At 47.7% G+C, this 15,865-nt stretch overlaps 1 protein-coding gene across 3 annotated transcripts in view; it reads left to right on the top strand.

The window, feature by feature from the left end:
- BCOR (BCL6 corepressor) overlaps positions 1-15,865 on the top strand; it is a 58,487-nt gene that overhangs the window by 19,586 nt on the left and 23,036 nt on the right. For 2 of the 3 annotated variants that reach the window (XM_059466462.1, XM_059466463.1), the window contains exons 3-8: positions 1,091-1,169; positions 2,086-4,917; positions 5,609-5,662; positions 6,133-6,316; positions 14,191-14,472; positions 14,862-15,215. In XM_059466462.1, the coding sequence (XP_059322445.1) occupies positions 1,091-1,169; positions 2,086-4,917; positions 5,609-5,662; positions 6,133-6,316; positions 14,191-14,472; positions 14,862-15,215 (3,785 nt within the window). The remainder of the gene's footprint in view (positions 1-1,090; positions 1,170-2,085; positions 4,918-5,608; positions 5,663-6,132; positions 6,317-14,190; positions 14,473-14,861; positions 15,216-15,865) is intronic. The other variant, XM_059466464.1, reaches the window with a different exon arrangement.

The following is a 15,865-nucleotide window of genomic DNA, read 5'->3' as shown; positions in this document are numbered from 1 at the left end:
TCAGTAGTGTCTGTCTCCCACAAGTGAATTTCTCCTCCTCCTCACCTTTTTTCCTGCTGAATATAATTCAATTGATGATCAAAATCACAGTTTTTGATGGGATGACACAAGCACTGGCAGGTGTCCCCTTCCCTTAAATCCCAGCTCTTTAAAAAGCAAAATGATGCTGGACAGAAGCTGCAGATGCGCGTCCAGTTCTCTGTGCCAGTTTTGTGTGGTTTTAGTGCTTTTCTCTCTTCTCATTCTCTGTTCTCACTGTTGTGTGAACAGCCTCCAAAAAGCTGGTGGAAGTTTTTGGTCTTTGCAGGGAATGCTATTTGCAAACATAAACTGAAGGAAAACAGCCAAGCATATCACTTTGCTTTCTCACCCTCCCTTCCCACTTTCCTCCCAGTTGTTCAGGGATAATAACTGCATGTGCTGCTTGCAGGGAAGGTGAATCTTTTAAAAACAAATGGATTAAAATTGCATTTCTGCTTTATGGTGATGATATGCCTTTAAGCACTTCGATTGAAAGGAGTTCTTTTGGGTAATGCTGAAACTTTCCTTCTGCTGCATGTCAGTGATTTTTATCCCTGGGATTTGAAATTTGGCACTAAGGTATATTCTTTATTGGTGATTTCTGTGATAACAAGTCCCAGAGCTGCAACACTGCTATGGCACAGATGTGCAGCTCCCTCTTAAGCATGGAAGAGCTGATGTTCATATGATATTAGCGTGTGTGTTTTAATTTTATCCTCAGCAGTCTTTATGGATGGTATATGAGCAGAGTATGTTTAAAATGGGATATTCTCCCCTTGGAAAAAGGAAAGGGAAAGGAGCAAAAGAGAAGACCTTGACAAAAACTGCTTGCCTTGGAAGAGGTTGCTCTGAGATGTACTTGGTGTGTTCTTGTTGTCAAAGTCCTTTATGCTTATTTTCAAATGGTCCTTGCTTTTCAAAGTAGTCAGCATGTATGGGTAGAGAGAAGGATTAATATGTTATCTCATGGGACTTCCCTAGGGGAATCAAAATATGGAGGTGATCTGATATTGCATTGATCTGAGATGCACAGGATGTTTTCAAATAGTAAGCTTCTGTTTTTCAATAGGAAAATTCCCGTTAACGATGCTGATGCACCGAAAAGCAGACTGGAGTTGAGGGAGGAAAATCACCTGAACCACAGTGTGGTAAGAAGTTACAAGCTTCATGCTGCAGATGAATTTGTGCCTGTCCTCCCCACCACGACTGACTCCTGCTCCTGGCTGTTATTACATGATCCATTTGGAGAAATGATTAAAACACCTTCCTGTTGCAGCCCTAGTGGGCTTGGGCACATTCAGGTTGTTTCTGTGAAACAGTGAAGTTGGGGCTTTATTTATATTGTTAATTTCTTGATGCTTTGTGATGTGTGTTCTTGTATGACTTCAGATTCTTGGTTTTGCTGTTACGTACGAATAATGCCATGCAGAACACCGGCATGTGTGACAAAAATAGTTCATGTAAGCATGAAGAACATCAGTGTTCCAGCAAAGCTGGTGGGGTTTTCCTTTCTTTGAGTCTACATGGGGAGCAGCAGGTGGGAAGGAAATTTGATGGCAGACCTTTCTTCATGCTGCACCCTCAGATGCCTTGCCCCATGAATCATGTGGCAGTGGTGAGCCCCAGAGCAGAGAGAGGTGGAAGGAGAGGTCCTGGAGGAGGATGAGGAGGAGAGGCACTCAGTCCTTCTCTTTCTAGTGTCCATGCCACAGCCCACCTCTTGTTCTGGGAGGGCTGGGACTAAGGGCTGATTGCACAGGAGCAGTGCCTCTGAGCATTGTCTCTGGGCCACTCCTGGCTGCTTGAGTCCTCACACCTTTGTTCTTGGCTGTTTGAATTTTGTATTTGGAGAGAATGGTGTTGATGTTTGTGGTGGTGTTATACATATTACCCTGTAAGTTCCTGTTCTCCCGTTTTCCAGTGTAATCAGCCTCTGTACGTTTTCACAACAAACAGCATGTTTGCATTGTTACTGTTTCTCGTCCAAAATGCTGATCTATGTGTAGCTTGAATGGTAGTCGTGTCAGTGAGATGTGAAAGTAACGTGCTTCTTGTTCTGTAAAGGTGGATGCAACTACAGCACATCGCATCGACAGCCTCGCAGCTCTGAGTATGGACAGGACTGGGCTCATGCGAGAAGGACTCAGAGTGCCCAGCAGCATTGTCTACTCCAGCTTGTGCGGACTTGGCTCGGAAAAATCGCGGGATGCTACGGGTTCCATAGCCAGTCTGGGATTTACTCCTGAAAGAAATCCAGAGATACAGTTTAAGTCTAATCCTCCCGAAGCGGTGGAAAGCGCAGCTGTCTCTGGAAAAGCCCCGAACGGCTTCAGCACTATATACAAAACACCACCTGGAATACAAAAAACCTCTGTCCCCACAGGGGAGACGCTGGGTTTGGACCGAGCTGCAGGTGACAGGCAGAGTCCCCTCGGTGTCAATGGTGCTAGTTACCTAAGGCTCCCCTGGGTAAACCCCTACATGGAGGGTGCAACGCCCACCATATATCCTTTCCTTGACTCACCAAATAAGTATTCGTTGAACATGTACAAGGCATTGCTACCTCAGCAGTCCACCTACAGCTTACCGCAGCACCTGGCTTACTCGCCCGTGTGTACGAACGGTGAACGTTTTTTATACCTGCCTCCCTCCCACTACGTTGCCCCTCACATCCCTTCGTCCCTGGCGTCGCCCATGAGGCTCTCGACTGCTTCAGCCTCTCCAGCAATCCCGCCTTTGGTGCACTGTCCGGATAAGAGCTTGTCGTGGAAGATGGGTGTGAGCCCGGGCACGCCTGTGGACACGCACGCCTACCCCCACATCCAGAGCAGCAAGCAGCCCCGGGTCCCCGCCGCCAAGCCAGCCCCTGCCAACTTGCCAGGAGATCCTGCACTCCTGCTGCCGCACTCGCCCCGGCCATCTCCCCGCCTCCCCCTGCCCGCCCAGGTCGGGGATGCCTATGCTGATTTCCACAAACATTTCCCCAGGATCACCACCTCGCCCTCCTCTGCTGTTACGCTCCCAAAGCCCTACGTGAACATCGGCAGTGAATTTCCACCTGCTCGCCTCTCCAATGGGAAGCTTCCCAAAGGCAGTGATGCTGGGGAGGCACCCCTGCCATCTGCCCCCCATGCACGGAAAGCTGGCCACGACAGGAAGGACAGCAGGTCGCCCCCACTCCTGGAAAAGCAGACTCCGACCAAAGATGTCACCGACAAACCGCTGGACTTGTCGGCGAAAGTGGTCGATGCAGAAACCGCTGGCAAGTCTGACCACAGTAAAAAAATTATGCCAACAGTGCTGGTGCACGGAAGGGCAGGAGGGGGGACACACTTGCCAGGCGGTGACATCGTTCAGAAAGAAACCATTTCTCCCGGGAACAGCTGCCCCATCTACAGGCCTGAAATTATCAGCACGGCGCCATCCTCATGGATTGTACCCGGTCCCAGCCCCAATGAGGAGGCTGGGAAGAATGTCCAACTGAAAAACAAGGCACTGGACTGGGTTATGCCACAGCCACGGAGCTCCTCCTGCCCCAGGATGGGTGGCACGGAGGCTGTGGTTGGCAGCGTTTCGGGGACGGTGTCAGCAGGGGGACGGCCAGCGTCGGCGTCACCAGCTCCCAATGCCAACGTGGACTGCGCCAAGACGGCGCGGAGCTCTGCAGAAAGCACGGCCTCGGTTATCCAGCACGTCGGGCAGCCTGTCGCCGCCCCTGCTGCCAAACACAGCAGTAAGGTGGCCAAGTCCTGTGCTCAGGAAGCCAACTTCAAAGCGACTGAGACTGCCCTGGCCTCCAGCCCCATCTTCCTGCCGCCCAACGAGGCGTTTCGCTCCCCTCCTCTGCCCTACCCCAGGAGCTACCTCCCATATCCAGTGCCGGAGGGGATTGCCATCAGCCCTCTCACCCTCCACGGGAAAGGACATGTCTACCCTCACCCTGTCCTGCTGCCCAATGGCAGCCTCTACCCCACCCACCTGGCTCCCAAACCCGGCCTCCCTTACAGCCTGCCAGCCGGGAGGGGGGAGTTCATGACCTACCAGGATGCTCTGGGAGTGGGAATGGTGCACCCCATGCTGTTGCAGCATTCAGCTCTGGAAATCAATAAGGAGGAGAAGACAGAACGGAGGTCACGGTCTCACGAGAGGGTCCGCTACGAGGACCCGGCTCTGCGGGGCCGATTGCCAGAGCTCCTGGAGAGCGGTGGGAAGATGCATTTCGAAATGCCCAATGACAAGAGCGTGAAATTGCACCAGAACTCTGGCCATAGTAAAAACTCTGCAAAAAGCGACAAACACCTATTCCCGGATCTTCTGCGAGACGAGCAGGAAGCTAAAGGCGAAGCAAACGTAACGAAAGCCAGCTTTGCTACAGAAAGCAGTAATCAGACTAATGACCCTACAAAGCACAAGGTAGAGCAGGCGTCTCAGCACAGAGATTTTATTGTAATGAGAGAGGAGTTTGGAAGAAATAATGATGTTCACGAAACCTATAATTTCAAGCAAGCCCAGAGTTCATCAGTGTTCGGCTTAAGGAAAGAAGATTTATCTGTTAGCCAGCCTAAAGAGAGAGTGGCGGTCCAGCCTTCTCCTGTTTTCTTGGAAGGTGCGCACGAGAGCGATGCTCCGGCTCTGGCTTTTGGCAAGGTGCAGGAGGACGCGAAGCCGTTCTGCATGGGGACCGCACCGCCGAGCATCGATGCCAGCCAGACCTATACCAAAGAGGGAGCCGACGAGGCGGAGTCTGCCGACGGCAAAGCGCTGAAACCCAAGCCGTCCAAACTAGCCAAGAGGATCGCAAACTCTGCCGGTTATGTAGGTGACCGATTCAAGTGTGTGACCACGGAGCTCTACGCCGACTCCAGCCAGCTCAGCCGGGAGCAGCGGGCATTGCAGGTGAGCCCGCGCGGTCCAGCACCCGCTGCGCTTGCTGTCGGTATTTATTTCTCTGTTGCGAGCCACAGTTGAGTTTTTAAAGTTGAGAGAAGCGACGCAGGTGGGGAGACCAGAATGGCTTTTTTGTTGGGGCGTACTGGCCATAAATTGGTTTTAAATAGCAAAGTGAGTTTATTAATGAGAGTGAGGAAATGTAAAGAATATGTGTGGCTTGTAGGTATGTATGGGCTAGCCAGCTTTAAAGGGCTGTTACTAAAATCTGATACAAATGTTAATGCACGTTAATGCAATGTTTGTGCAGTTTTGAGGGGAGTTGGACAGGCATGCATGTTACCTTGGCTGTAATTTCTGAGCTGGCCTGTGGTGCCAGCCAGCACAGCATACCCAGAAGTTTTGATTAGTATGCCAAACGTGCCATTGGATGGTGAGGAGCTGCAGTCATGCATTAGTGGGTCTCAGGCAACGTTGGTTCCAAGTGAGCGCCTAGGGAAGAGTAGGAGTGGTATTGAGGTTGATGCTGAGGGATGATAGACAGATATTGTGTAGGAATATTCTTAGGGTGTTTTACTTTTAATGAAGGGATGAGTTAAGCCAAATTGTTTTGCATTGTTAAGAAAAGAATTGGTTTATGCTTATAAAAATGGATGAAATTATCTAAATGATCCATTGAGTGCCCATTTTAATTACATAGATGGAAGGATTACAAGAGGACAGTATTTTATGTCTACCTGCTGCTTACTGTGAGGTCAGTTCTTCAAATTTTTATTACTAGACTCTTACATAAACCTTTGAGTTAAATTTCATTTCCAATACACAAAGGGAAGTTTGTGGGCCATGGTCGTCTTTTATTCATTGTACGGTTTTGTGTTGTTGTTTTTTTTCCTTTTTAATTTTATTTTATTTCTTTTCGTTTTTGTCTCTTTTTACCTCCAAAATGGAATGTTTTTGTTTTATATATAATATACATTTATATATAATCTTTTATATATATATATATATACTTATATATGAAAGAATTGTGTGGCTATTTGCTTATAAGATGCTAGAACACTTGTTTTACAAGTCAGGTGTGTTAAAATCCTACCCTTAGCTGTTTATATGAAACCCTGGTTTTGAGTCAATTTTTCTTTGGAAATGCTTTCATATAAGGTAAGGTGTAAATGAAGTAGTTTTTATTGCAAGACTTTTTTTTTTTAATATCAATTCTCTTTCTAGCGTGCAATGATGCGCTTCTCAGAGTTGGAGATGAAAGAGAGAGAAGGCCAAACAGCTACCAAAGACTCAGAGGTCTGCAGATTCAGCCAGGCAGATTGGGAAAACTTGAAAGGAAACAGTGAAAAGAAGCCAAAGTCTGTTGCTCTGGAAGATGCCATTGCTGACCAAAATGACAATGACAGATGTAAGCGAATTTAGATGGCTTTCTGAAGCGTGTATGTGTCTCTTTGCCATGGCAGCTTGCAGCAAAGCAAGCAAATCTTCGTGTTCTCGCTGTGTTGCTGGTGAAAGTCACTGACCTCATCCTCTGCAGATGCTGAGTTGCCACGGCTGGTACCCTCTGTGCTTGTCTTGGGGCTTGCAGGTTTCTGGTTGCCATTGCACCTGCTTTTCGGGAGATAGTTAACTGTCTGTCACTGCCTTAGAGAGATCCTCTTTTAACTGAGGGGGTACCACACCAGCCAGTGAAGGCAAAGGCCCGAGGTTATGTTTTAAATACAGAAAGGATATGGGGGAAGACAGGAAAGCAAGGAGGAGTTCAGCTTCCTGAAGTTGCAGTAGCGCTGAGAGATGCCAGTGTTGCAGTCTTCAGAGCAAGGATGGAGGGCAGAAGAGTGAAGGGAAGTGGGGAAGGATGTGATCTGCCAGGCTTATCCATAAAAGCTGGCAGTAACAATTCCAGATGATAAGAAGTTATTTTCCTGGTGACTTCTGCAGTGGCTGGGAGGTGTGTGAGGCACAGGTTCTTGCAGGCAGAGTCTGTCAAACTCCCAGTGATGCTGTCTGTCCCCTCTAGGCTGTTAAAGGGTGTCAGAGGACTATGGAAAATGCAATGTCCTAGAAGTAAGATAAAAACTAAAAAATTATATTAGGGGACTTTTTACTACATGCAAGAGAGATTACTTCTTTTTTGTTTGCACTCTAGGTAAGCATATGGCTTCTGTCAGTTTCCACCTTTTCTTTGTTTTTTTGATTTACGTAGGTATTTAAAGAATGGATCAGTTCCTTCTGTTGTTACTTTGTTTTGAACAACTCAGAAAAAAAGATCGGTGCTGAAAGTATTGCAAAACAAGGGGAATTGTACTGCAGACTGCACTGTGTGTGTGTGTGTGTGGCTGTGTAACTCAGTGGTTAAGTGTGCTCTTTGTTGGTAGGTGGAGATTCATGAGTAGGGCTAGTAGAAAATTTCATTCAGGCAATTTAATAACTTTGAGTTATTGTTCTGGTCTCTGGTTAATGCTTTTGGCAGGGAGCATGCTGGTCAGTCGTACTTGCTTGGTTACTCACCTAAATTAAAGTTACTGTGGCATTGCTATCACTGAAACAGCCTCCACCAAAACTGGCATGGCAAAACAGCAAGGGAAAGTTTTAATTGTGGAAGTGGAGAGGGTAGCAGGGTGGGGAGAGGCAGGCTGAGCCTTTTCCTTCCCCAGGCTGTACCGAGGCAGCTGCGGGGAGGAAGGCACAGCTGCCTGTGCTAAAGCTGAGAGCTGGGCAGGCTGCTGCCCTGGCTGTCCCCCCTGCAGCCTCCCTTGCTCCTCAGGGATGCCCTGGTGGTGCCCTCTGTTAAATCCCACCCTGGGTGTGCAGGAAAGCTAGAAGAGCAGCAGCAGTCCTGCTGGCTGGTTCTGGCTGCAGAGAGGGTTCAGCAGAGGGGGGATGATGGGCTGTGGAGTTGAGAGGGGGCACAGGGGATGAACAGAGGGAGGGAAGGCTGGCTTGCTCAGAGACATGGGACTGTGGAGAGTATGAGTGTTAGAGCACAATTGCATGCTGAAACTCCTCCCCCATCCTTGCAAAAGGCTGATGATATGGTTTGTCTGTAAATTCACCATTTAGTGAGATCTCTGGCACTTGAATCTGCTGGCTAAAATTTGTTTGAGACTGTTAAATAACTGTTGGAAGCAGGGAAAGTATGTTCAGTCTTATGTTAGTTCATTCCTCTCCTCTGCTAATTAGCTCTGACTTAACAGGCTATTTCAGACTTTGGCCAAATGTCCTAACTCCTAAAAGCACGGATCTGTTCTGCTGAGGGAGCTCCTTTTTTTTTTTTGTACGCCCGCCTGGGCAGCAGCAAATACTTACTGGTACAGATTCAGGTCTCAGTAAAAGTTTTTTATCGTGGTGGTTCACCTCCTGCCCCTCGGGATAGCAGCTGATAAATCAGGAAGCCGAGTTTCACACCTCTTGAATGCCTCTACTGTGGTGGCTTGGGCTGTGTGTTGGGGCTTGAGCCACCAGCAGCCTTACTGCATCTCTCACTGAGAGACTGGCAAAGGGGAGATGAGCTCTGGACCTTCCCTTTCCCTGTGCTGGGAGCCAGGGATGCTGATCCTTTGCCTTCCCTTTGCCTTCAATTTCTGACCACGCTGTTGGTGTGTTTGGCTTTAAAGCTCCTGTTGGTTTGCGGCCTCTCGTGTTTCCTTTCTGCCTCCTGTGAGCGATCTTGCTGCTAGAAAAGTTTTCCTGTGTTTGGTGTTTGTCTGGCGCTGGCTTGAAAGCGAAACAGCCGTGCCTTTTCCCGTGTGAGGAGGGAATTTAGGAGTGAAACCGACAGGCTGTTGTGCCTGCACTGGCAGCGCTTCACCTGCCTGATGAAGGAGGAAACTGCATCCAGAGCTGTGATTGTGGCACGCAGCCAGCTCCAGGGCTCCCCTGCTGCCGCCGCGGCCGCGCTTGGCACGGAGCTCCAGCGCCGATCGGGCCTGGCAGCTGCCTGCCCCCTTGGCTCCTCTAAACCTGCCCGTGCAACAAAAGCCTAAACAACACAGGCAGGTGATGCTTACAGAGGCATTGCATGGGATGGAAACTGCTTTTTTTTTTTTTAGCTTGTCCTAGGAATTGCTGGTTTTCCTAGCTGTGTTACACATATACAGACTTTTTTGGAAGCACATGAAGGCACAATATCCGGTTCCTTAAACTTTTCCTCTGACTTGGCAGTGTGTGATTTTCTGTGCTGGGAGTCTCCTTAAGTTTGAGCATTGAGAAGGGTAAAAGAGGTGGGCTTTTGTTTTGTTTAGCTTTTTGTTTTGCCTTTTTTTTTTTTTAAGGCCCAATTTAAGGCAGGTAGCCATGTTAGCTAATTAATGAGCAATTAAAGCCGATCAGTAAATTAGAAGTGCTTCAGTTCTCTCCCATCTCGTCTGGGTTTTGCTGGGCATCTGAGAGCGGGCATCTGAGAGCAGCCGCAAAGCTGCTTTGTTGCCAAGGTGACTTGTAAATGTTGCTGAGGCAATGCTGCTCCAGTGCATTTTCATAGCACAAACATGATAAATTATGGGATGCATATGTCATGAGTCATAGGATTGTTCAGAGATCAAGTGATTTAAGCTATTGGCACGGACACACACATCAATACGGGCATGTGATGATCGCATTTCGGTTCATAACAAAGCTCTTCCAGAGGTTCTGAAAATCATACCCGAGTGTGAAAGAGTGAATGAATTCTACAGACTGTGAATTTCTTGGCTGGGGGAGCATGACTTCACCTGTTTATTTAATTTTTTAGGATGGGAGACAGTGCCTGTTTAAGCCTTAGCTGGTCAAAATCACTCCAATATATTAGAAGCCTGATCTTAAGGCAGGCGTGAGGTCATAAAGAAGAAGTTAAAGCAGTTGGTGTGTGTGAAGGTAAATGGTGCAATGTGCCAAAACACGTTGCACAATTGATCTCAGCATTGTAGTGAGGTACCAGTGTCCCTTTGCATGGTGATGCCCTGCTTTTCTTTTTTCTTGCTGGGCTGTGTGTACCCTGGAACAAATGAAAGATGGAGGCAGTAAACATGTCCTTTGCCCTGGTCAGTTATTACCTTCCTGCCACAGGACGTAAATGGAAGAAAGAAAAAAAGAAGTCTGTGCACTGAGAGTGGTGGTTGCTTGTTTGTGCAGTGTGGTAGGTTTGAGCTGAACGCAACAAATGCAGAAAGTGCCCAAGCAGAGGTACCTGGAGGGAAAAGTGAGATCAACTGGATTCCCTCTGCCCCATGGGATACTCAGAGTTGAATTCTGAGGATCTCTTAGGGAATTTCTTACCGTTGTTGTGATCTCCCTGCTGAATACTGGGTTTTAGCATTTGGATAGTCATTACTGTTCTTGGATGAATAAAGGCTGCCTTGCATGTAAGTGAGCGCAATGAGAGGTTGCTCCAGGGAAGAGGAAAGGCTGTTTTTAGCTGCCATGTTATTTGAACAAAAGAATCTGCAGCTTGAACACTAAGATGTGTTTCCTTGTTTGCATCGAATGGGAGGGTCTGGCCTTGTTGACAGCAGTTGACAGCGACAGGAAGATGGAAAAACGAAAGAAAGTTTTTTGGGTAGTGTGTTTGTGCATGTCTGTAACTGCTGCTTGTGAGATTGTAACCTGTGCACTGAGAAGATGTTGCTTCAGACAGAAACCAGCTGTGAAGAAGCATCTCTCTAAGTCTTCCTTGTTTCTAGGTTGGTAGGACAGTGAGAGATGGTTTGAATTGTTGGTGCTGGTTGTCACAGCTGGTGTGACACTGGCAAATACTGGAGGCTTGAGGAGGGAACACATTTAAGAGTTTAATCTCCTTACTCATAGAGGTGTGTTGCTATGAGAACTCAGCATTTATCCTGTGTTTCTGGCTACCTCACCACTGTTTGAATAATGATGATATGAGAACTCCCAAGTATTTTGTTGTTGTTTTCTTCCTCAGGCAGAGAAAAGGATGTTGTAGATACATGGCACGGGAAGGGGGGTGGTGGGAACAAAAGCAGATAGATTCTCCTCATCCTTGTTGGGCACGCACGTTATGCTTACGTTGCCGTGCTTCTTGTTGACATTTGTATCTTAATTTGGGGAGATGTTGCGTCTGATCCCGGTTGCTTGCAAAACAGTTTGAGGATGGAGCGGAATCCAGTGGTAAAATATTAATAGAGCCTGCTCTCCGTGAGGCAGCCGCAGCTGTGCCAGGGGGGAAAAAGGAAAAACCTCTGGGCTTGAGACGTGTCGGGGCAGGCTGCGAGGAGAGCCTGGCGCCCGTGGGTGTCCCCAGCCGTGAGTGAATGAGTGAGGGAGCGAGGGAGGGAGTGACCTTTGTGCTTTGGCACTGAAATCCGGCTGCGGGAGCGCACAGGCAAGGGCACGTCCCGCGGCTCCTGGGCTGCTCCCGCTCGGAGCAGGGTGGTTACACAACCGGGATTAGTGTGCGGAGATGGAGATGCCGCTTCCCTGATGGCCTTACTGCGGGAGTGGGATTGAACAGCCAAGGGCTGCACAGCCACGGGCTGCACAGCAGGATTGCACAGCAGGATTGCACAGCTGCATGTGCAGTGGGCAGCCCTTGAGAGGGATTTCTGTAGCTCTGTCCCCAGCGCGTCCCTCTAGGATGTCACCCGGCCAAGGTGTCACGGAGCTGCTGGCAGCCGGGGCTTTTTGGATGAGCCGCAGTAGGTGTGTGCTGTTCTTCCCAGCACGTGGAGCCCCGGAGGAAGGCTGGCAATGACAAGCTCTTAGCAAGGGCTCTCCCCTCTTTTATTTTTCAGCGCAGTCTGAGTGAGCGGCGCTCGACATCTCCGTGCCAAGTCCTCTTGCAGATAGAGCAGGAATTAGTCTGCAGCAGGTTGCTTTCGGTGGTGGCAGGCTGGAATTAGCTTGCTGTTTCCTGCAAGCCGTAAAGATTAAGACCATCACCCCCCCTGCCCCCCCCTACAGCCTGCTACTTCCTTTGACCCTGCAAGAGCTTCTCTGGGAATTGGTCAGGATGTGCCTGCCTTTTCTCAGGCCAGACAGTGTTAGGAGCAGGAAAGCTATCCCCAGTGTAGTGACTCTCAGCGTGAACCATGGCGTGTGGCTGTTGGTACTGCTGGAGATGAGAGGGCTCTAAGACAGCAGGGGTGTGGCTGAGAGTGCCCTTACCTGATCTCTTCAGGGAAACTGACCACAGAAGTATAATGTTTCCTTATGAAAGGAAGAAAATAGCAGATTGCATTAAAAATGTAAAATGAAATCCGATAGATGCGTTTATTTCTATTGTGATACTTAAAACGTGGCTGGGCCAGCTGCTTTTATGCTGTGTGAAACAGGACTGCTGGTGCTTTTGGTGTGGTTGTAGGGCACAGCTGTGGGGCGGCGTCCTCGTGCCAGATGTGCGAGCACAGGGTGCTGCCAGATTCATTCTGCTCTGGGGGGACTCTGCCACTCAGAGGCACGGCCACAGTAAGCTGAGATACCTGTTCTCTGGAACATCTCAGCGCTGCTGGCTGGGAGAAGTGTGACAAAGTGCATTTTAAAGTCTTGGAAGGAGCATGTGTTGGCCAGACGGCCTTGTGGAGCATCGCGTCGCTGAGCAGCGGAACAGCCCGCGCCTCCCGCCCGCTCGCCTGCAGAAAATCAGCTTTTGTTTTGATTTTTCTTGGCCCATATCTTGTGCTGTTTTACAAGCAGCCCTGCAGGCAGCTTCCCAAGCAGTGTAGAAATTATGCTGGGGTGTCTTCTGGTGCCGACAAACATTTCCAGAGCCCTTGGTGCTACTTGGAGCCATTTCCAGATTGTGGTGAGGAGAAAACTCATCAGGGAAGCTTCCCCTCGCCACACCCCCAGCCTTCCGTTGCTGACAAAAGGTATTCTGGGGACAGTCACGAAACCAGGAGGGGTTGGCAGAGCTGTAGGAAGGTGCTGTCAACATAAAATGGGACAGTTTGGCTGCCTCCAGATGCTGGCAGTGGTGGGTCTTGGAGGGCACGAGAGGGGAAAAGGGGTTGCAGGGCAGCAATTTCAGCCCTGATAAGGGGGTAGAAAAGTTGAAGGCCAGGCTGGACAGGGCAACTGTAAAAAACTGAGTAAAAGGGAGAGAGGATCTGCAGGAGGGAAGGGCAATGGAGCTATCAGTAGTCCAGGTAGGAAAGCAGCAAATGTGTTTGCAGGAAGGGTGGTGGGAGAAGGAGGAAGGGCGGGAAGGAGGAAGAGGAAAAGGGACAGTGAGCCATGGGGAGGTAGGATGGACCATACAGTTTGCCAAACAGCAGCAGAGGGGTGGAGTGTTGGTCAGCCAGGAGTGCTAAAACGTGAGAACCGCAGCTTGTCTGTGGGAGTTGTAAATAGGAGCCGATTGTCTGTGTTGAAGTCTGTACTGCATCTCTGCCTAACCTTGCCTTTGCTAGCTTGGTTAAACCCAGGAAAATAACGTTACTCAAGATGGTGATTAAGTGTAATTTTAAATCAAGCATCCATTTAAAATTGCATAGGCTGTCTCTGAATTTGAGAAAACAGTATTGGAGGGGAGCTGAAGTTGGTGAGGGCAAGGCAGCATGGGTGTTTTTGTGGCTAATTTGTCAGACTAGTTTCTAGTAAGCTTTTCAGAGCTCACCCTCTTGCTATTGCTGGAAATACTCCTAGAAAAAAGTGAGGTCTGTTTTAAAAGGAGGTGACAGAGATCATGTGAGGTACAGTGACTGGTTGGTTACTTGAAGTGAGGAAGCCTTTTTATAACCTTGGATTCAAGTAGTGCTTTTTTGCAAAATATCACAGCTATTCTTAGTGGTATTTCTGTGTCCGTGTGTGCGTGTTCTGTATACCATTTATATCTCCAGAAAAAGGGATGAATGCTTTTAAGCCAGACTCTGCAATTTGATGGGAGAAGTTAGTGAAAGATTAGGAATTAAGGGAGGACTAATACTTGGTTGTCATCAGAAAGTGTTTTTGAACTGGATTGCTACTTGCCACAGTTTAGGGGGGTGAGGTTGCTTTCTGAAAAGGGTTTGTGCTTTCAGTATCTAAAGATGTTTCTTTATTTAAAAAAGCATATTGTGATGTTTCTATGGATACAAGTATAGTGAATATTGTGCTTCTTAGATTAATGTAAAAACAACACAAAGTAGTGTTCATTTGGGAGTTTTGTGCTTAACTGTTGAGAAAACTGCTGCCTTAGGCTGGGCAGAGGAGACTTGTTCCCAAGTACAATTTTGTGTTTATTTGCATGCCTCATGAGCTGTAATTCACTGGAGATGACATTGAAGAGATCAGAGAGCAAAGCCTTCTCACAGTGAATTGTGTCGTATTTATTAGGTCTTGTGGTATTTGTTTGTTTTTTATTTTTAGGTAACTTTTCTAGTACAGAAAACAACCGAGGTCACTTTCTTGAAACTCCAGAGGAAAAAGATCTCTCAAATGAGAAATGTTATTTAGAGAGACATTCTGTATATGAAAAGGCAGAAGACCAGCCAACAGAAGATTTTGGCCAACATTCATGTCCACGTCTGGACAGGAAACGTAAACACTCTGGTGAGAGAGTGCAAAATGATGGCAGCCAAAATGAAAGCTTTGTGGATGAACTGCAGGACGAAGTTGTATCAAAAGCAAAAAAGAAAAAGAACTCCAAAGGTAAGACAGCATTTTGCTTTGGTTTCTCTCAAGGAATGTCTTGTGAAAGGAACGTCCCTTTGGCTTAATGTGTTTCCATTTTTGAACTTGCTAGTTACTAATGTGAGCACTGTCATTTCACTTTAAATTATATATATGTATATATATGTATGTATATATATGTGTATATATATATGTATATATAAAAAACTTGGAATGTAAGGATAAAGTCATTGGCCCTGTAGCCACAGCAGTGCAAGTTACTGTAGTGCATGTAACCCGTAATGAGCGAAGCTTTAAAATGCATAGTGTGGTGCTAAAGCTGAGACTATATGCCCCGAAAGTGAAATGTAGCTTTTGTTTTAAGTTGAGGGGGCTTTTTGATTAATTTTTAGTTATTTTTCCATTAGATGACTGGCCTGAGAGGGAAATGACAAACAATTCCTCTAACCACTTAGAAGAGCCCAATTGTAATGAGGTGACCAACCTGAAGGTGTGCATTGAATTAACAGGGCTCCATCCCAAAAAGCAGCGTCACCTGCAGCACCTTAGGGAACTATGGGAGCAGCAGGTGTCACCAGAGAGATCCCCGTCCGGCAAGTTGGGCCGGCAAAGCAGGAAAGATTTAGCTGAGGCTGTTCAGCCAGAGGCCACTGCAAAGGTCAAAGACTTCACAGAAGAAAGGCACACCAAGAAAAGGTCAGAGGCCAAAAGCAATAGAAGTTGGTCTGAAGAGTCCCTCAAAACAAGTGACAATGAACAAGGTATGCAGAGACTACTAGGGAAACCAGCTGGCTTTAGCATTTACAGTGACGCATGCTGCCACCGATGTGAAGGAATTGTCGAGAGTTTTTTTTCTTCTTTCTTTTTTTTTTTTAACTATATATATATTTCTGTAGATGTCCATTTTTGTAAGGACTGACACCTCCTCTTTAAGAATTGCACTGTAGCTGATATTTGTCAGACCAGAAAACGTGTTTGTGTATGTGTGTGTAACTCTGTGTTTGTGTGTGTGTGTGCGTGTGTGTTTTGGCTTTAAATATTTTCATAGATGATGTGAAGATGAAGTTTATCTCTAGAGGAGAGCTGGGGAGGGCATAAAATGTGGGCATGCTTTTGGGTGAGAGAGGGAGCAAATGGGCTGCTAGTTGGTGTAAGGGTGTTTAACCACACGTAGGGTTTGAGGGGCTGTGAGCTTCTAAAGCAGCATCAGCACCGCTACAGCTGCACTTGATCTTGGGAACCCAACTCCTCCAGCACCTCAGCACTGCTGCCTTCCCCTGCCTTTCCCAGGCCATATGCTCAAGAGCAGATCTCATCCTCCTCCTGACAAGGATGCTTTGCTGGTTTGTCCTGAGCACATCCTTTAGACCCCTTGCACCCCATTTCCTGGCCCCTTGGCAGAGGTCTTCCA

This window comes from Ammospiza nelsoni, chromosome 2 (genome assembly GCF_027579445.1).
Source record: "Ammospiza nelsoni isolate bAmmNel1 chromosome 2, bAmmNel1.pri, whole genome shotgun sequence".
NCBI classification, from domain to species: Eukaryota; Metazoa; Chordata; class Aves; order Passeriformes; family Passerellidae; genus Ammospiza; species Ammospiza nelsoni.
Note: the sequence above shows the minus strand (reverse complement) of the source record. Positions and strands in the feature narration are given on the sequence as shown.